Below are 19512 nucleotides of genomic sequence, written 5' to 3'. Positions count from 1 at the left end.
CTGAGGCTCTGCCTCTACCAGCATCACTCTGTCTCTGGCCTCTAACACCACCAGCAAACCTACCTCCACGTCCCTGACCAGTGGCGCTGAAACCACCGCTAGAAGAGCTAGAACTAGTGCCACCTCTCTTGAAGTTCTGTGTCCTACGAGGTCCGAGCGACGCCTGACCTTTACCCTTATCATTCTTCCTCTGATTACCGTCTTTCTCTTCCTCCTCACTCTCGCTCGACATATTTTCTGAATCCTCAATTCTCAACAGAATCTCATAAAACTCCTAGTAGGTGTCACAATGGGTAGTGGTCGCCATTGAACGCCACTTCTTCTTAGTGCCTAAACGGAAACGACGAAGCATCTCCGCCAGATTACCAGCAACATCTGGATGATAGCGAGACAAGTCGGTGAACCTTCGGTAGTACTCATTTGCTGTCAACTTCCCCTGTCTCAACTCAGTAAATTCCTGCTTCTTACGGTCAATATACTCAAGAGGCACAAACCTTCTCCTGAACAACTCTCGGAATATGTCCCAATCAGTCTTCTCAGCTAGAGTCAAATGACGAAGTTCCTGTTCCCACCAGGATGCAGAATCCTTACCCAAAAACCACGATGTCGTCTCTACTCACTTCTCGACAGGGAGATTCCCCTGATTATGCAAAACACGAAAAGTCTTCTCAATATGCTCTAGCCACCGCTCCGCGCCCTCATAACCCTCGTTACCTTCGAACTTATCCAACTTCAAATTATACATAGTCTCCAGAGGAGTCCTATAGGGAGGGCGAGTCGCCAAATGAATAGCTGTAGCAATAGCTTCCCCCAGCTGAGCAATATCGGGGAAACTAGGCTCAACAGAGCGACGTGGTTCCCGACGAGGCGGCATAATTCTGACAGAAGACACCAAAATCATTAGAATACTCACAAAAGTACAGGATTGCCAAACCTAGGCTCTGATACCAAATTGACACACCCCGATCGAGATCAGGGCATGCTGGCCGTCACGTGGAAGTGACGTAACCATGTGCACAGTGCGGAAGCTAATAAAATAATAATAAAAATAGTGCGAATAAATAAAAACCGGCTTTACACAAGGTAATAACAAACATGTGCAATCGTAAGTGTGAACACAAGGTTCAGAGCACGAAAACCTAATGTAGTCCGAGAGAAACCAACACGACAAAAGTACACCCGAAGGTGGTCCTACATTGGTATCAGTCTGTCAGATATGCTGGGGAACATCCCCATATTTTTAGAAAAAAATTTCACCGTCGCACGCGCCCCCACGCGCCGGCCACACGCAGGCACGTGCCTGGCACGCTGACGGCGTCAGTTAACGCCGTCAGGAATATTCCGTCGTCTTCTCCGGCGAGGCTCCGGCGCCATCGTCGATGCCGGAAAATCGGGAAAACTTCAAATCGTCCTATCTTCTTCGTTTTTCAACCAAATTTCACAAAATTGGTACCAAAATGAAGCTTACAACGAGAGGAACAAGTTCATACTACTTTCAAGTGCTAAAATCCACGAAATCTCGCTGGGAAAACACCACCAACTCCGGCCAACCTTGAAACTCACGATCCTGACGTCCAAAACCTTCAAACGAACCATCCCGAGCCTCCTAAGGACCTTACCAAGCTTCCTACAAGCTTGAAATTCCCAAAAACATAAGAATTTACGTGTGCATGAACAGTGACAAAAATCGGGTATCCCGAGTTTGACGTGAAAACGAAGGTATCCTTACCTGAAATGGGTATGGTTGAACTTCTACAGACCTCACGAGCATGGATATGTACTTTGTTTCTTCGATTTGTGAAGATTACAAGGGTTTTGGGGTATGTCCATACAAGTGGAGGGGAAAATGGGAAGGGAAATGGCACGGGACAGGATGCAGGGCAGGGAAAGGGTGAAGGAAATGTGTGTGGTCCACAACCAGCCACACCAAGCTCAAAACAACCATACAATGTAAAAATCACACTAGGGGCAAAATCGTCTTTTCACGCGTACGTTTTTAAAAATTTTAGGGACTAAGGACCGCATCCAAAGTATCTCTATTTTTATTTGGGATGAATTATTGATGCTTAGTAAGCATTCAAGTTGGAGACGTGTTATGCTATGCACATTCACACCTCATAACCATTATGACTAAGCTATTAAATTGGAGGGATTAAAGGGGGAGGTGTCACAATTTTTACATTCAGTGGACAAGTGTGACTAGTGTTTTTACTAGTAGGTGTTGTCAAAATAAGGGGAAAAGCTATCCTAATTTGGATCCAAGCATAGTTAGTCACCATTTTCTTATGCAGGACATGGAGATAGCATGAGTGGTGGCACAACCCATGCAAGCAATCTTTTTAGTCTAACAATTCATATACTTATATGTGGCTTATTCTCCTCACAATATTTCTTATATAGTGTATTAAATTGATATTCTTTTCGTGACTCCCTAAGTTTTGGAACCGACACTTTCTAGTATAAGTAGGTTTCCATATCATTTATTTCAACCATGACTTTTGTTTGTGGTTTTGAGTGGTTCGTGGGAAAGAAAAGAAATTATGGGGAATAGAGATAGGAGAACAGAGAGAGAGACCAGTACATTAGATGAAATTGCATGCGACTGCATGCAAAGAAGTGTAGAGTGAAAGAAATACAGAAAAGAGAAGGAATAAGGGATGCCAATCAATAGGTTGGTTGTCTTGCCGAACTTCTGATATCAAGGTGAGTGGTTTATGTAATGTATTTAAAAGTTCTTATTTTCAGATAACATGAAAACCACAAATTATCATGGGATTTATTCTATTTTTAAATATCTCTCTATCTCAAGTCAAGCATGTTAGCTTTCGAGAGATGTTTTGATGAGTGTCTATATATATACGTTTTATGTGGAATTACTTGAGATTCTTCATGGAGCATGAGAACTTTGGTATTGCATTACTCCGAGGGATAAATGTAAACTGCACAAGGGACATTAGTGCAGAATGGCTATTACGGGTCACGTGGTGAATTACAATCTATGAAGGATATAATGAACACGTGAAGGGAATGATGTGTTATGGAATTATGCGGCTAAAAAGCTTTGATATTATTATTGTATTTCCTAGAGTGACTAAAATGGCATCGCTTGACTAGCATATTACATATTCTACTCACTGAGAAACGGTGGTTGTTGCTCACCTCTCACTCTTTTATATTTTTCACATGAGTTATTCAGTAAGACATGTGCTAGACGAGCTGAGATTGTGTTAGATAAGAGATTTAAGGATTTTAATTTATTTTGTACACCCTGTAAGGATTTTGAAGTTATTTTTATAAGAGAAGTTTGTTTTTTATTTTATTTAAATTTTAGCTCGCATGCCGAGTGTATTGTTTATTTTTCTGCTGATTCTGGGTCCGAAGCGTGACAGAGCTACTATGTCGATTCTTATGGTGAGGAAAAAAAAGGATAAGCATGAGTGTTGCCAGAGTTTTATTAACATTTGTAAAATTGCTTAGAGTTTCATTAATGTTTGTACACATTGGATTATTAATATATGTGTTGTAATTTTTCTTCACAGGACAACATGACGAGGATCAAGATAGAGAATGAGGTTCCTCGATTTCCCATCCACCCTCCAACTGAGGGATCCCCTGCCTTCGGATAGTCAAGGCAGAATGCGACTAAAAATATAGCGTCGGGTATTGTTTACTAAGAAGAAATCTAGATAATGGAGAGGAAGTAGAGGCAGCACCACAACTACTCCTACCTTCGACACAAGCGAGAGAGAAAGTTCATGTTCACCTCCAGGAATAGCCACTCAGCAACAACTACCCCTCCTCCTAAAAAAGTGAGAGAGAGTGCTGGAATTTGAGAACATAGAGAAGATATTCATGTTCAACCCAGGAACAGCCACTCCAATAACGACTATCCATGCCCCCGAGGCAAGCAAGGCATAATCATAGTGAAAGATTAACGTGGAATTTGGCCCACTAGATAGCAAATTCAGAAGACGGGGAACAGTCAGCCACTCCAACAACTTCTACTGACAAGAGAATATGCGACTCCTCCACCAGATGATGGTGCAAAACCTCCACAACCCTAAAAGCTGACTTCGTGAGGGACCTCTGGTGCTGCATAACTAACCACTTGGGTTGCAGCTTGGCCTTGGGATATGTGCAACAATAATACTCGAGTTGAATTCCGTTAACACTATCCTTTCTAAAAGTTTGAAACAAAAGCGTAGTCGTGCATTCAATGAAATTTGAAACCTTTTCGTACAATTTGAATTCCGTTAACAGAAGCACCATAAATCATAAAAATTCTCATCCTCACAGCTCTAGTTAACTGCCACTTGTTTATTTAAAGAGGTTATCGATTAATACCATTATCCTCACTATTGTCCTCGTTTTCAACCTCATTTTCTTCGTCGTCATTGTCGTCATCTGAATCTTCATAAGAATCACTTTCAACTGGTAGATGACATTTATAAGATTTTTGCTTCCAGTGTTAATCATTACAATTCAATAATTTCTTGACCTACAATCATTGGTCATAATATGTTTGCCAATCCATTATAGTCTGAGGGATTTCGAGCGTTCAAGCTAGAGCATACAGTAATAAATGGTCCTCGATGAGTTGAAGTTGTTGAACTCAGTGATCGAATATTGTTTTTGAGTCATCAAACTAAGTTTCTATATGCATCAGTAACATAATATAGACATTCATTTTTTAACAAACCTAAGCAAGCAACTGAAGAATGATATTCATCCGCAAAATGGTAAGCAAACAGAGTATGTACTTAATACAAACATAATATATTCAGTATAAATATTTGACATAAACATTTTTTTTTATTTTTTATGCAAACGATAGCGTTTTAGTGGATTAAATTGCTAGTTGTTGGATGGTGGGGGAGGGAGGAAATTGGTAGGGATTGAACTTGCACCAAGGTGCATAAGTATCATTGTTTTTCTCCACTACGGTAAAGTGTCATTTGCTGGTATAAATTATCTCAATGAGTACTTTGATTAGTTTGAACTGAACATATATTATTTCAAAATACTATTGAAATAGTTCACATTTTTGTATGACTACTGACAGCCCTGTAAGGCTATTTGTATATATGACTTACATTCGCGATTGAGTTTAAAATGCTCCTAATTTATTTCGATTCATAAATTATATTTTTATATTTCGTTTGACCTTGCTCAGGATACAATGAGATCAAAATTAAAAATTAAAAATTAAAATTGAAAATCCCACTTACAATGCTCCTAATATGTCATAAAAATTAGCAGACAAAAAAAAAACATGGGCTAGGCCGAGTCGCTGACACTAAGACTAAAGATGGTCCGGCCCGAGAAAAAGTTACACAGCTTCCGGTGCAGAAGACCAGAGAATTGGGCCAGTCCCACTTTGCTAAGCTTTCGGAATCATGGCTATTGCAGCAGCAGCGACGGCGACAATGGCACTGGCGGCAAGGCCAGCCTCGAATTTGTTGCTAACAACACGCAGGGCGAGGTGGGTCTTCACCCCTTTTGCCGTTTCTTCTTCTTTCTCTTCTTCTTCTTCAAAGCCTTCAAGAGCACTCATTCTCTACTCCAAGCCCGGATGCTGTTTGTGCGATGGCCTCAAAGAAAAACTTCAGGCCGCTTTCTTACTTTCCGGTCCTGAGTCCCTCCACGACGTTGATTTTCAGGTAAACCCATCAAGGTTTTTTTATCTTTACTAACATTTACAATCTGAAGTTTTTTGTTTTTCTCTGTTTGTTAATGGAGTTTTCAGTGTTGGTTTTGTTCAGGTAAGGGATATTACAAGCAATCCAGAGTGGGAAAGTGCTTATCAGTTTGAGATACCAGTGTTGGCCAGAGTGTTATCTGATGGCACTGAGGTTTGTTTCTTCTATTTAGTTTGTTGGGTTGGCCTTAATTTGAAGATTAATTTGTGCAATGTGCTGGTTTTGCATTGGAAAATCTCACAAATTCAGTAACATATTTGTTCTGCTAAGTCACTTGGAACTTTTACTGCATTATTGTTTAAATAGAATAAACAAGGAAACTGCAAAATGAAATCACACAAGGCATGTAATTTAGGCAAACTATCGTGGCCAGACCCAAGCCTAGGCCAGACCTTAAGCAACTATGCTTTGGTATTTTACAAACCTATGGCAGGTTTGGTTTCAGAAATCCCAGTTGGAGTTTAGCTCGGGCCGAATAAGGGTTGAGGTACCTGTTAAGCCTGATAGGCTGATTCATATCGTAACATGAGGCCTACTTCCAAAGTAGACTTCTTTCCTTCCGTACGTATTTTGTTATTAGTCTAATTTCTTGTCTTAATATCATTGTTCAACTTATCTTATTTTATTTAGTAATATAATTCAAAATGTCTTATCAACAAATATGTTATGATAATGCTCCCTTTTATTCGATTACTGTATCCTTTATAGTTTATATTGCATTTTTGCTTTCATAATAGTTTTCCAATATCCTGGCGCAATTTCTTAAAGTTTGATGGCCATCATGACACCAAAGACAGAGTTAATATCTTCCTATTGACTGTGAATGGTTGAATCACATCTTTGTTGACGAAGCTATTTTACAGATGGGCTCCATAATGCAGTCATTTGAGAAACAATAAATATGGCATTCAAATAAGATGATTTTAATGCCTGTATGTCTATGATGCGATGAATCTCATAAATTATCTATTATGGGGATTATAATTTTTCAGAATCATATGGCTGAAAGGAATGGACATCCCATAAAATTTTCTGTATTATCAAGTGAACCATTTCATATGATAGTCTGTTGTGTCATAGATTGTGAGCTAGCCCTTATAATTGAGGCAAAGTCTCCATTTCAGTTTGGTTCAATCCTAAGCTGAGTGATTCGTAACTGTAATTTGTAAATGCTACCTAGGGTTTGTTGTCGATTATATTATTTTTGGTTGTTTTGGAACTTTGTTCCGATGAACTTTTTTGTGCAAAAATATCATTCAATACCAGCTGATTAATTAGATGCTGAAACCAATTATCCTTCTTTGAGATTGATTAAAATTGGCATAGGCATCATATTCACATGCAACAATCAGATAACGTGTTCCATTACCCTTTGATATTTTTTTTTTACTTTTGAATCGATGTGTACATGCCCTTATCTTTCCATAACTTTTTTTCTAGTTGGTCCTCCCAGAGGACATATACCTTTTGTAATCAATTCTAAAGACATTATTTTCAAATATCATTCTTCGTTTTTGCTTTCTTGCTTTTCTCTTTTCCTGCTGCTTTGAACTGTCTTGTGACACATATGATTCTGACTCTAAATGCCTGCTGACGGATGCAGAACCCCTTTGCTATCTGGTGTCTCAGATTTTTTTTTTCCCTTCTCTTTGTCGTAAGATCCATGATCAAATTTTCTCAGTCATAGTTATATGATTAGAGTTTGCATTTTTCCCTCTGCTGTTGTGCATGATTGCGATGATATGGCTTTAGTTGTTAATCTCTTTTCAAGATATATAAATTTTTTACTTTGCCGAGTATCAAGCAATTACTTTGCTTTAGATAGTGGATTGACTATCAAATCAACACCCAACTCAATAATAGATGGAATTGCGTCTATGAGGTGGCCTATCTTGCTTGAATCATCGCAAGTTTACTTACCCCATTCGTTTCCTTTTAGCATGGCTTAGATATTTTGTAGAGATAGTACAAGACTTGCGCTTGTTTCCTCACTCTGCAATTTGATGATTAGCATGTTAACATTATTTTTCCGAAACAATCTAGAATTTTTTGGTTTCGCGGGTCACATTTGTAGTTTCATCTGACTAAATATTGTTTTCCCGTTCAGGAAACTCTACCCAGATTATCTCCCCGTCTTGGAGTGGAGCTTGTTCAGAAGAAAATATCTGCTGCCTTGAAATATTAGTGGGGTTTTGGAGCCCCTTCGTAAAAGTGCGAGTTATTTTTCGTTGAATGTACATCTTTGATCGTTTAAAACTTGTGAGAACTTTTTATCAACGTCGAGTGAATGGTCAGAAAATGTTTCTTTGACTCTCCTTTCCTGATGCCTTTTGTTGTCTTTACATTTGTTTCTGTCAATGAAAAATGCACTTCAATTCCATCACTGCGTATGCAAAGATGGACACTTTTTCCCTTTTTTATCTTCCTCTGTCGATAATTGGTCCCCGATGGTCTATGGAAGGAGAGTTTAGACTAACGCACAATCAACAGCAATGTGATATTTCTAAAAAGCAAAAAAAAAAAAAAAAAAAAAAAAGAGAAGGAAAAAAGGAAAAAAAAAAGCATGTCATATGTTTTTTGTATTTGTGTTGCGTTGGTATGAAATTATCCTGCATTTAAACCACGACCTGTTAACTGAATGTGTCAAGATATATGAATACATTCGCACAATTATTATTTGGTGTCACTAGCTTGTTAAAACTTGTTTCGCAAATAAACACTAACCTAACCCTTTAAGGAACATGCACTTATTGTGTCAGTATAGATCCGCCACGATACAACTCAACCCAAATTCTTGATTTTTTTTGCAGAATCATGTCGCTTGTAAATCATTATACGTCTATTTCCATCATCTATAAAAAGAAATAAGAAGAAAGTCACTACGTTTCAAAGTTGAATGATTTTTAAAGAACCAGACCAATTTTCAAAGTCTCTGGCTTTTGTTGAAGCAGACGGCTCTGTAGTTGTTAGTTCGATAATACGTAGCAATTGCAGGGTCCTGCCTTACGTGCCCCATTTTGCATTGCAATTAAAGAAAAGGAAAGAAAGCAACTATATTTAACAACGATTTCCCAACTTTGATCTACCACTTTAATGCATTATTGACATTATTGAAGCAATAAACTACAATTCATGTAAAGGTTTTCCACACTTTAATTAGTCTCTCTTGCTTTCTCCTAAGAAGACAGATTTCTATCACTTTAATTTCCTTTACATGATCCTCCATTTTCTATATCTTTTTCTAGGGCATTACAAGGTGAGATCATAATCATCATCTTTCAATGAAAGTGATGTTTTTATTTTTTCTGAGGAAAAGATAGGTCTAATTCAGATAAAATTCATCTAAATTATGTAAATTGAAGATTCTACTTGAGTCCATAAAGGAAATCAACATTGCTTTACTCAACTTAACTAAACATAGATCTGCATAATTAGGTATCTAGTTAACGACGATATACCACCCAAATAATTTGACATAAAAAAACTTGTAAAGAAAGTATCATACTTAATACATGATATTATATATAAGGATTAGGTATCTAAAAAACCCCAACATTTTAGTGACATTCCAAATTTGTCTCAAACTTTTTAAACATTCAAAGTAAGTACCCAACCTATTGAAAATGTCACATTCTTTAAGCGCTAGTGAATTTTTCAAATATAGATTATATTCAAAACCCACCAACTGGGTATATGATGGTGTTAAGCCCCAGTGAATTTTTCAAACATTGGTTATATTCAAAACCCATCAACTAGATATATCATGGTCAACATTAATATATTAGTTGTTTGAAAATCTAAATTGCAAACATTGATTATAAAATATGGAACTCAATGATCAAACAGGTATTGAATTGAATTGAAAATGGACCCAAATTGAAAGTAGATCAGAAGAGAAATCTTCTACCATAGAATAGGGTTAAAAATTCAAAGAGTGTTTCAAGGAACTTGTTTTTGCTCACGTGATTTCCTCATTCGTCAATTCTTGGCTCATAAAGCTTCAAGTTCTTTTTTGTGGGAAATAAAGATGGTGGTGGCCACATCATGACAGTCCATAACCTTCTTCTCGATGTTGGCAGCTTCAGTTGTAGGTTGGTAGTTTTGTGTTTGGAGGTGATGGCCTAATGGGGTGGTGGTGATCGTTAGTTGGTGGAGGCTATGCTTCCATGACCTTTTATTGATTTTGGAGACAAAGTAAGCCTTAGTTAATTTAGCAAATTTTTAACTGGGGCTTAACAGATATAACATTTTCAATAGGTTAGGTACTTGTTTGAAATGTTTAAAAAGGTTGAGACCAATTTAGAATGACACTAAAAGGTTTGACGGTTTTAGGTACTTAATAAAAAAAAATACTTTTTAAAGAAATAATAAAACGTACGATGGATTTATTTTTGGTCAAGTTGCTAGTATAAATAAGAAGGAAAATTGAACAAACATCCTAAAGGGAGCAATCATTGATAATATATTGCATAATTATAGTTATCAACTCAACTTTGCTAGTCGCACTTGAAAAAGATGGTGAAAAGGAGGAATTATACGTAAAAGCCCTAGGTCTTGGACATGTTGCAGAACACAAGAAGGTCGATCGATGATGAAGTTTCAAATCACAGAAAATGGAAAAGTAGTGATTATAGTAATGGCTGCTGATATTCTTTGACCAACTACATTTCATCCCTAATACAGTAATACTAATGCATGCTTTTTCAAGTTTGAAGTTAATTATGACTTACTTTTTTTCCTGAATCTGATGAGGGATTAGTTGTTCCCAACACTTCTCAACTTGATTAGTAGCTACAAGCATCAATGATCTAGCTTCTAAATATCTCTTAAGCTTGTTTCTGCTGCTTTAACTTCCCTTTCTTTTTTAAAATGAGGTAATTGGTATTCAGATTTTTCAAAAACAAGTTTAAGTGGAACTTGCTTTATGGCACACGGTTGTTTAATTTTGCCTTAAAATTTAGCAGTTTGGACCTATTATAACACATTATAGTCATGTATGAATTGTATTCCTTATGATGAGTCAATTCTCTTTCTTTAAGTGCAGACGTGAGTTATGCCAATTGGTTAAGACACTGTGTGACACATTCTGACTCGAAATGTCCACTAGGACTCCGAATCGAGTTGTGTTGGCCGATACCTGGAAGGTGACAAAGCCATAAAGTGTAGTGATATGGAAAAATGTGAGTAAATTTAAACCTAAAAGTGCCTAAGTATAAGAGTGCATTGTGAGCGGGAATGAACACATTTCACACGTAGTGTCAGAGCATAAGTACAGTACAATAAGATAGGGTGAGAATTATACCAGCAAAGGTAATCATCTACCCCAAGATTTGCCAAGAATCCTCGTCGATGAGAAAGCTCAGCTATTAAAACCTAGAGAGGCGAAAAACAAGAGTGAGTGGGCCTGAAAATAAAGTTTTATAAAAACCTTTCTGAAAACATTGTAACCCCTTGCCATAAAACAAGTATAGTTTCTAAAATATACTTACTACGTATAGTATAAAAATACTTACCATAGCCTGCAAAATCTCAAGAATTCATTACGGCACAGTATCTTGTAACTAAGGGCAGGATATCCAAAATCACAAAATCTCAACAGTAATATAAGTAAAATCAGGTGCTCAAAAAATTTATTCTAGCACACTAGTTGAAGTCGCCTAATGTGACCTATACGACTGAACTGATGCTCATCAATCCATGCTAGCACATGAGTCGGAGTTGCCTAATGCAACTTGTATGATAGGACTGGGTGTAATCATAATATACGCTCTAGTGCTACAATCACGTGAAGACTGGCGCTATTCGCAGTCACCTACGAATCGGAGTTGCTTAATGCAACATGTACGACACGACTGGCACCAACTTGGATCCAAGGCGAACGTGCAGTGTGAAGGTGAACATACACATGAAACACTGGCCCTGGCCCTGGGCGAGCACTAACATCGGGGTGCAACAATGATGAGCAGCCTACATAAATATAAGCATGCCATAATGATTCAATACTTTTAGTCAACATAATAAACTTACTTGCGCATCCCGTAGGATTTGGCATATTTCATAAATTCCATTTCGCTAATTCTTACAAACTTTAGTCTAATCCAGGGGTATGTAAGAAATTCTTTTTCAAATGCATAAATGGAAATCATATATATATATATATATACACACACACACACTATAAACAGGAAAAGACCTACTCACCTGAAGTCCGCGCTACAACTCCCTAGCACGAATATTAAGGCGTCTTGAACAATCGTCCCCTAGAACAATGATCAAATCATGTCTTAGAATTCTTATCGATAGAACATTTAACTTACCTAACACATCCCCAAGGATGTTCTAGAATGATTTGTAACCCATTGACCAAAAATCAATCATTGGTCAAAGGTCGACGATGAGGTTCACAACCCTACGTAACTCAATCTGGAAGATGCGCATCTCTGATTTTCAATTTGTAACTTCCCAAGGGTTTCAATAAGCTTCTAGAACAACATCCTAAAGTTTCGAAATGATCTAACGGTCGGATCTCTGCCAATTGCTAAAATTAAGTGGCGGTCAACATTTTATTTTATGAACTTACAAATCCAATTCGAGAAGATCCATATATCAGATTCCTAATCCATAAGTTCCTACTGTCCTCAAATATTATGTACTATAATGTATTAAATTTTGGTGACGATCCAACGGTTGGATCGTCGATTGTTATAATAAGTGGCGGACCTTAAAGAAATTATACCCAAACAATGGAATTCCGTCAATCAGATGTCAAATATGGAATCAGGGCATCCAAATTAGCCTAGGATGGGCAGCTCAGGTCTCGACCCAGCACATGGTGATTGGCCATCTCGACTCGCCAGAAAAATAAACTATTTCCAAAAATTACCAAAATTTTCAAAAATGAAGATCTCAATGAGTAGACAAAGTTTTGTACCTGTGGCCAAGTCCAATTTGGCCAGGAAAAGCTCTAATTTCCCTCGAACTCAACTGAAACCCTAGAAATTGGTGGCTTTGATCCGTCACCTCCGGTGCTCTGCGGCCCCTATAGTTGTTTGAGCTTTGTTCCAGGCCTCAAAGGGAGTCTAATGGTGGTGGTGATTCACATGATACCATTCAGAAATGGTGGGATTTATCGTTTTTTGGGCTTTGTTCCAGGCCTCAAGGGGAGTTTGAAGAATTTGGTCTCATTGCCGAGGTAGATGAGCATGTCTCCCCACTATGAATTTGTCAGACTATGGAAGAAAACTCGAATTACAAAGGTTGGTCGGGTAGACCATCAATTCGAAGTATGGGTATTAACGATTTTTAATCGTCACTTGATGGAATTCCTAAAATCCAGGTACGACCCTAAGGTTCGACCTTTTGCCTTTGTGAATAGGTTAGAGGTTTCCTAGATAAGGTGTTTGGTTGGATAAATTCTTAATCGGAAAGCTTTAGTAACTAAGTTCTCTCAATGAAGTAAGACTTGTTCGAAAAGTCGCAAGGGAAAACTGGTATAGTATGAGAAAGTGGATCGATGGTGTACTCCACTTCACCATTTGGTGATATCTAAGGTAAAATTTGGAGAAATGATGCCAAAGATATGAGTTCTCAAAACGTACTATACTACTTCCTTTCACTACGACGCAAACTAAAAGGTCTTCACAGCTTTCTCTATATTCAAATCGCTCTTATAGTGAAAATTAACTCGTGCTTTTATTGTAGTGTTTGTCGGGTGGCAGTGACCACAAGGATGAATGGTCAAAATGTTCTGGTTACCTGGATGGGTAAAATAGTTAATAGAACTATAAGTTTAAACTATCCTCCAAAAGAGCTTGCTCCTAATTGTCTACAATTTAGTTTCTTCGGCTCAAGTAGTCACTGTTAATTAGTCTATCAGTCGTGCCACTAATTAACACATATACGATATTTTGATATTGTTCGCTACCCTGAAATTGTGAACCGACGTTCTGGCATAAGGGTATCATTCCCAGATACTAACATGTTTTCGGTATCAGAAATCATACCACCTCAATATTGGTTGACAACTTCTGAATATCGGACAACATCGTTAATTAGTAGCGCTACTGTAGGGTGATTATAGGCTAGAGCATGCTCAGGTAGATGGTCTCAAATGATTGGTAAGGAATTGATCCTGAAAAGTGGTTTCAGTAATTCTAGGGAAGATGCTTACTACTTTGGGGATTTCTACTGACCATAGATATAACAATTTGTACTGCTGTGCCTATGCTCATCAAAATGACGAGTATAGCACCAAAAGATATTCAGGAAACTAGTATGGGTGGGAACGTCCAAAAATCGGAAAAGGAATTTGCTAATAATCTACTTTAGAATGGACTTAAACAGAAGTCGATCTTCCTCCTGAAGATCCGGAATGATCACTAGTGTGTTTGAAAAGATTAGTGTTATCAAGGACAAAATGTGACTATCCCTCAGATGTTCTTCCGTCAAGTACTACCACTTTAGCACCACATTGTCACTTATGACATTTCAGAAATTTCGACGAAAAGTAAAACTTCGTAGGAATCCAAGTAGGTGGTATACTAACAGGTACTGTAGAGGAATCAAAGCCATTTCTGGTTTCATATCTCGAAAGGGTTGGTAAAAATGACTAGATGATAGTAGAATTGGTAGGTATATTCCCCTCGTGATGCACAACTATCAATATAGTAGCCCTGCTTCAGGGCCATCAACTTATCTCAAATCAGGATTTTCCTTGGCAATGAGGTTCTTCGTTTAAATCTAGAGGCGTCTGCCAAAACATTTTTCTCTAATGTTAATAAGTCGCCTAATCCGCCCAAAACTTAGGAAAACCAAACATGTTTTTCGTAGTTGACGAGGTTGCAAAATTCAACATTTAGGCTCAAGAATCAAGAATGCTTACATCATGCATATGATGAATGTAATACTGCCCAAACTTATGCTTTGATACCAAACTGACACACCCTGACCTGAAATGTCCATTAGGACTCCAAATCGAGCTGTACTGGCCGACACCTGGAAGGTAATGAAGTCATAAAGTGCAGTGATTTGGAAAAATATGAGTAAATTTAAACCTAAAAGTGCCTAAGTATAAGAGTGCGTTATGAGTAGGAATGAACCCATTTCACACGTGATGTCAGAGTATAAGTACAGTACGATATGATAGGGTGAGAATTATACCATCGAAGGTAATCATCTACACCAAGATTTTCCAAGAATCCTCGTCGATAAGAAAGCATAGCTACTAAAACCTAAAGAGGCTAAAAACAAGGGTGAGTGGACCAGAAAATAAAGTTTTATAAAAACCTTTCTAAAAACATTGTAACCTCTTGCCATAAAACAAGTATAGTTTCCAAAATATATTTACTACGTATAGTATAAAAATACTCATCGTAGCCTGCAAAATCTCAAGAATTCATTATGGCACAATATCTTGTAACCAAGGGCAGGATATCCAAAATCACAAAATCTCAACAGTAATATAAGTACAATAAGGTGCTTAAACAATCTATGCTAGCACATGAGTCGGAGTCGCCTAATGCGACCTGTACAACTGAACCAATGCTCATCAATCTATGCTAGCACACGAGTCGGAGTTGCCTAATGCAGCCTGACCGATAGAACTGAATGTAATTATCATATGCGCTTTAAAGCTATAATCACGTGAAGACTGGTGCTATTCATGGTCACCTACGAGTTGGAGTTGCCTAATACAACTTGTACGACAGGACTGGCACCTACTTGGATCCAAGGCGAGTGTATAGTGCGAAGGTGAACATACACGTGAGAGACTTGCCTTGGCCTTGGGCGAGCACTAACACCTGGGTGCAGTAATGATGAGGAGACTACATAAATATAAGCATGCCATAACGATTTAATAATTTTGGTCAACGTAATAAACTTACATGTGCATCCTGTAGGATTTAGCATATTTCATAAATTTCGTCATTTCGCTAATTCTTATAAACTTTAGTCTAATCCAGGGGTATGTAAGAAATTCTTTTTCAAATGCATAAATGGAAACTATCAATCACACACACACACACACACACACACACACACACACATACACACACATACTATAAAAAGGAAAAGACCCACTCACCTGAAGTCCGCGCTACAACTCCCTAGCATGAATATTAAGGCATCACGAACAATCATCCCCTAGAACAATGATCAAATCATGTCTTATAATTCTTATCGATAAAACATCTAACTTACATAAAACACAACCCCAAGGACGTTCTAAAATGATTTGTAACCCATTGACCAAAAATCAATCATCAGTCAAAGGTCAACGGTAGGGTTCACAACCTTATGTAACTCGATCCGGAAGATTCGCATCTCTGATTTTCAATCCGTAACTTCCCAATGGCTTTTTCAATAAGCTTTTAGAACAACATCCTAAAGTTTCGAAACGATCCAACGGTCGGATCTCCGCCAATCGCTAAAATTAAGTAGCGGTCAACGTTTTATTTTATGAACTTACAAATCCAATTTGAGAAGATCCATACATTACATTCCTCATCCGTAAGTTCCTACTATCCTCAAATATTATGTACTATAATGTATTAAAGTTTGGTGACGATCCAATGGTCGGATCGTCGATTGCTATAATTTTCAAGTGGCGCACCTTAACAAAAGTATACCCAAACAATGGAATTATGTTAATCAGATGTCAAATAAACTATTTCCAAAAAATTACCAAATTTTATAGAAATGAAGATCTCAATGAGTAGAGAAAGTTTTATACTTGCGGTCAAGTCCAATTTGGTCGGGAAAAGCTCTAATTTCCCTCGAACTCGTCGGAAACCTTAAAAATTGGTGGCTTCGATCTGTCACCTCCAGTGCTCCGTTGGCCCTATAGTTGTTTAGGCTTTGTTCTAGGCCTCAAGGGGAGTCTAATGGTGCTGGTGATTGAGATGATACCAATGGAAGATCTATTAAGGGACTTGGGTGGTCCCGGGACCACCCAAAAACCAGATAAGTGGATGTGAGAACCTCCGATGACCACCCAAGTCCGGGCAGATAAGGGAGAAGAGGGGTAACTGATGCACTCTCTTCTGGAATTCAACAAACCATAAGGAGAACAAGAAAAAGACTGATTATTCTTTTTCAAATGACTTGGCTAGACGAAGTCGTTTTACCCAAGCCATTTAAGTGAAATGGTGCAGTTTGTTTTGGGTTTGAAAACAACCTCTAAGTCACGTGGGAGGCTGAGCTTCGTAGGGGCTTGACTTTCAAAAGAGCTCACTTTACCAATTGTTCTTATAACCCTTTAATTGCTTCCCATTGGGCCACTCTTCAATCCCTATCGCACCCAACTAAAGGCACCACCATTCAACAATAATCACCTCTCTAGTCTTCACAGACCATGAATATCATGACACATTTTCAGGTATGACACTTTATGATAAACAAATTTAGTCTTTGTTGCTCGTAATGTTGTTGGTACAAAAATTATGAATGAAAATTTGTAGTTTATGGTTTGTTGATGCACAAAATAGGTGAAGACTTTGGAACAACATAAAGTGTCAAGTTTGTGACCTTCGCTCGGCTGCTCTGGTCACCTAGTGATGATGATGATGTGTAAAGAGATAGAGATAGGGAAGCAAACACAAGATGTACGTGGTTCACCCTAAGTTTGGCTACGTCCACGAAGTAGAGGACTTCTCATTGATAGTGAAAGGTTTACACAAATACATAGGTTCAAGCATCATCATCATTAGTGAGTTCTAATGACTAGTTTAAGTACAATGATGACATTATGGATTAATTGTAGGAGAATGGTCTCCTTTTATAGTTGAAGAGAGTCTTTAGCTTTTATCTGCGGTCGTTGTGGGACTCGATGAGCTTTATTCTGATGTTGACATGTGTTGCGCTGTGATTGGCCTCTTGGTTGGAGGGAAACTCTTGTGCTTCGGCAAGGGTGCCTCAGCATGAACCCCTCAGTGAGTCCTTGAAGGTATGACGTTGACTGGTGCTCGGTAGTTTCGGGATTGGTGAAATATGGTACAAACAGTGAGGAAAGCTTCTCGGTTGGGATCTTAACAAATCCAAGTCACTGAGTAATGATGAAACTTTCGAGCACCAAAGTGTAGTAGCATATATAGGAGTCCACCAAGTTTCCGGGCAAGGAGAATTGTCGAAGAAGGTGCCTTACTTATTGCCAATTTATCAAAATAGCGAAGCCTTGTTTTTATATCACTCATCTTCATATATGCCTTATCCGAAAAATATTTCAAACTAGTTTGAGCTTCCCACAGGCCCAAAATTTTCTTTTATGCTAGAAGCCCAACGTTTTTCCCTTCATGTTAGAAGCCCAAAAATCTTGTGCAGCCTGAAGCTACTCCTTTGTTTTATGAGCCCAAGAAAAAGGGATGACCAGTGTCCTTTTTCTTTTTCTTCTTTGTTTCTGTTTTTGTTTAGTTGCCAAGCCTTTAAGCCCAGTAAAGAGTGGCCTAGCCATTGTTTGAAACGGCCCGAAGCCTAGCTTAAGATCGGCTCAATATTTCTCCCAAATTTTTTTTTGAAATCCAAACCCTAATTGCACATCAACCTATCATGTGTTCTCTTCCTCACCTTGTCCAACTTTTCTGGGCAGCTCCCCCTTTCCACCTCCTAGCATTCCTTCACTCTTCCTTCATATATATATATATATATATATATATATATATATATATTTTTTTTTTTTTTTTTTTTTAAATTCCCAAGACCTAGCTGCAAATAAGCTTCTTTCACATCTATAAAGCTCCGTCTCCGTGTAATTTTGCTGAGGTTTGAGAAATTCGATGAGGGTGGGTCATGGTTTGCAGCTGTAAGTTGAAGGTGAAGCAGCTGTAGGTGTGGGGGGGGGGGGATAAGTCGCGAGGTTGCAGAGGGAGTGGGGAAGTTCAAGGTTGTTGTGGCATTGAAGGTTACGGAGGAGCAATGGGTTTTGGATTGAAAGTTGCAGTTGGTGGATAAAGGTTTGAAGTATGTGGCGTTGAAAATTGCAGTGAGGTTCAATTTGTGGGTATATTAAGGGTGATGGGTTAGGTGAAGGTGAGGTGATCTGAAAGTGTCTTGGAGGTGTAGGTGTAGTTCGAAGTAGGAGGTTGTGGTCGGAAGGGGTTGGAGGCGTTGAGGCCGTGGGTTTTGGTTTTGGGTTTTGATGGGGGTGCTGCTAGAAATTGCATCAAGGGAGGTCATGGGGACTAAGATGCATTGGTCTTTCATGCCTTTGCACAATATTTCCATCAATCTTTAGCACAATATTCAATGTTTCCTAACTGTATTTGTTTTAAATATGTATGTGGATGAGTAGTTCTTCCAAGCCTGTATCATATATGAAATTAATTGTGCTTTTCTTTATGATATATTTGAAATTGTATACAAATATTGGTATATGATATATAATAGGGATCTTGTGAAAGGAGAAATGTTTATGTTTATATGTTTGTTGTTGCACAGATTGGTAAAATGTTGGGCTTTGTGAATTTTCTAAATAGTTGTGGCAAAAGTTTGTGTTTGAAAAATAGATTAATAGATAAATCTTGGGGTAATAGGTTAATAAGAAGGTCTTTTAGTTGTTGGTTCTTTGTTTTTACATGGGTATAGCTTGTAGTTTTGAGTGATTTAATGTGGGAGAGTGTGGAAGGCTTTTTGAAATTCCTATTGAAGTTTTCGATTGAAGCTTTTTGAAGAGTACATAAATAGATTTTGCTTCCACACTCTTGAAGAAGAGTGTGGAAGGATTTTTGAATTATGGTGTGGGAAGCTCATACCCTTGGGTGTGGGAAGCTTTCTTCCTTAGGTGTGGGAAGCTCTCTCCCTTCAAGGGTGTGGGAAGCTC

General features: G+C 38.2%; 1 protein-coding gene across 1 annotated transcript; it reads left to right on the top strand.

Moving 5' to 3' along the window:
• The first annotated feature begins 5292 nt into the window (after positions 1-5292).
• Positions 5293-8014, top strand: LOC137718431 (uncharacterized). The gene is made up of 3 exons (XM_068457981.1): positions 5293-5660; positions 5763-5852; positions 7807-8014. Exons 1-3 carry the CDS (start codon positions 5397-5399, stop codon positions 7882-7884), a joined length of 432 nt encoding a protein of 143 aa, XP_068314082.1. The 5' UTR covers positions 5293-5396; the 3' UTR covers positions 7885-8014.
• The last annotated feature ends 11498 nt before the right edge of the window (positions 8015-19512 follow it).

This window comes from Pyrus communis, chromosome 15, assembly GCF_963583255.1.
Source record: "Pyrus communis chromosome 15, drPyrComm1.1, whole genome shotgun sequence".
In the NCBI taxonomy this organism is placed as follows: domain Eukaryota; kingdom Viridiplantae; phylum Streptophyta; class Magnoliopsida; order Rosales; family Rosaceae; genus Pyrus; species Pyrus communis.
Note: the sequence above shows the minus strand (reverse complement) of the source record. Positions and strands in the feature narration are given on the sequence as shown.

Coding starts and splice junctions, on each gene's coding strand:
- LOC137718431 (XM_068457981.1), top strand. CDS start 5,397: ATGGCTATTGCAGCAGCAGCGACGGCGACAATGGCACTGGCGGCAAGG. Junction 5,661..5,762: donor TCCACGACGTTGATTTTCAG/GTAAACCCATCA, acceptor GGTTTTGTTCAG/GTAAGGGATATTACAAGCAA. Junction 5,853..7,806: donor TGTTATCTGATGGCACTGAG/GTTTGTTTCTTC, acceptor TTTCCCGTTCAG/GAAACTCTACCCAGATTATC.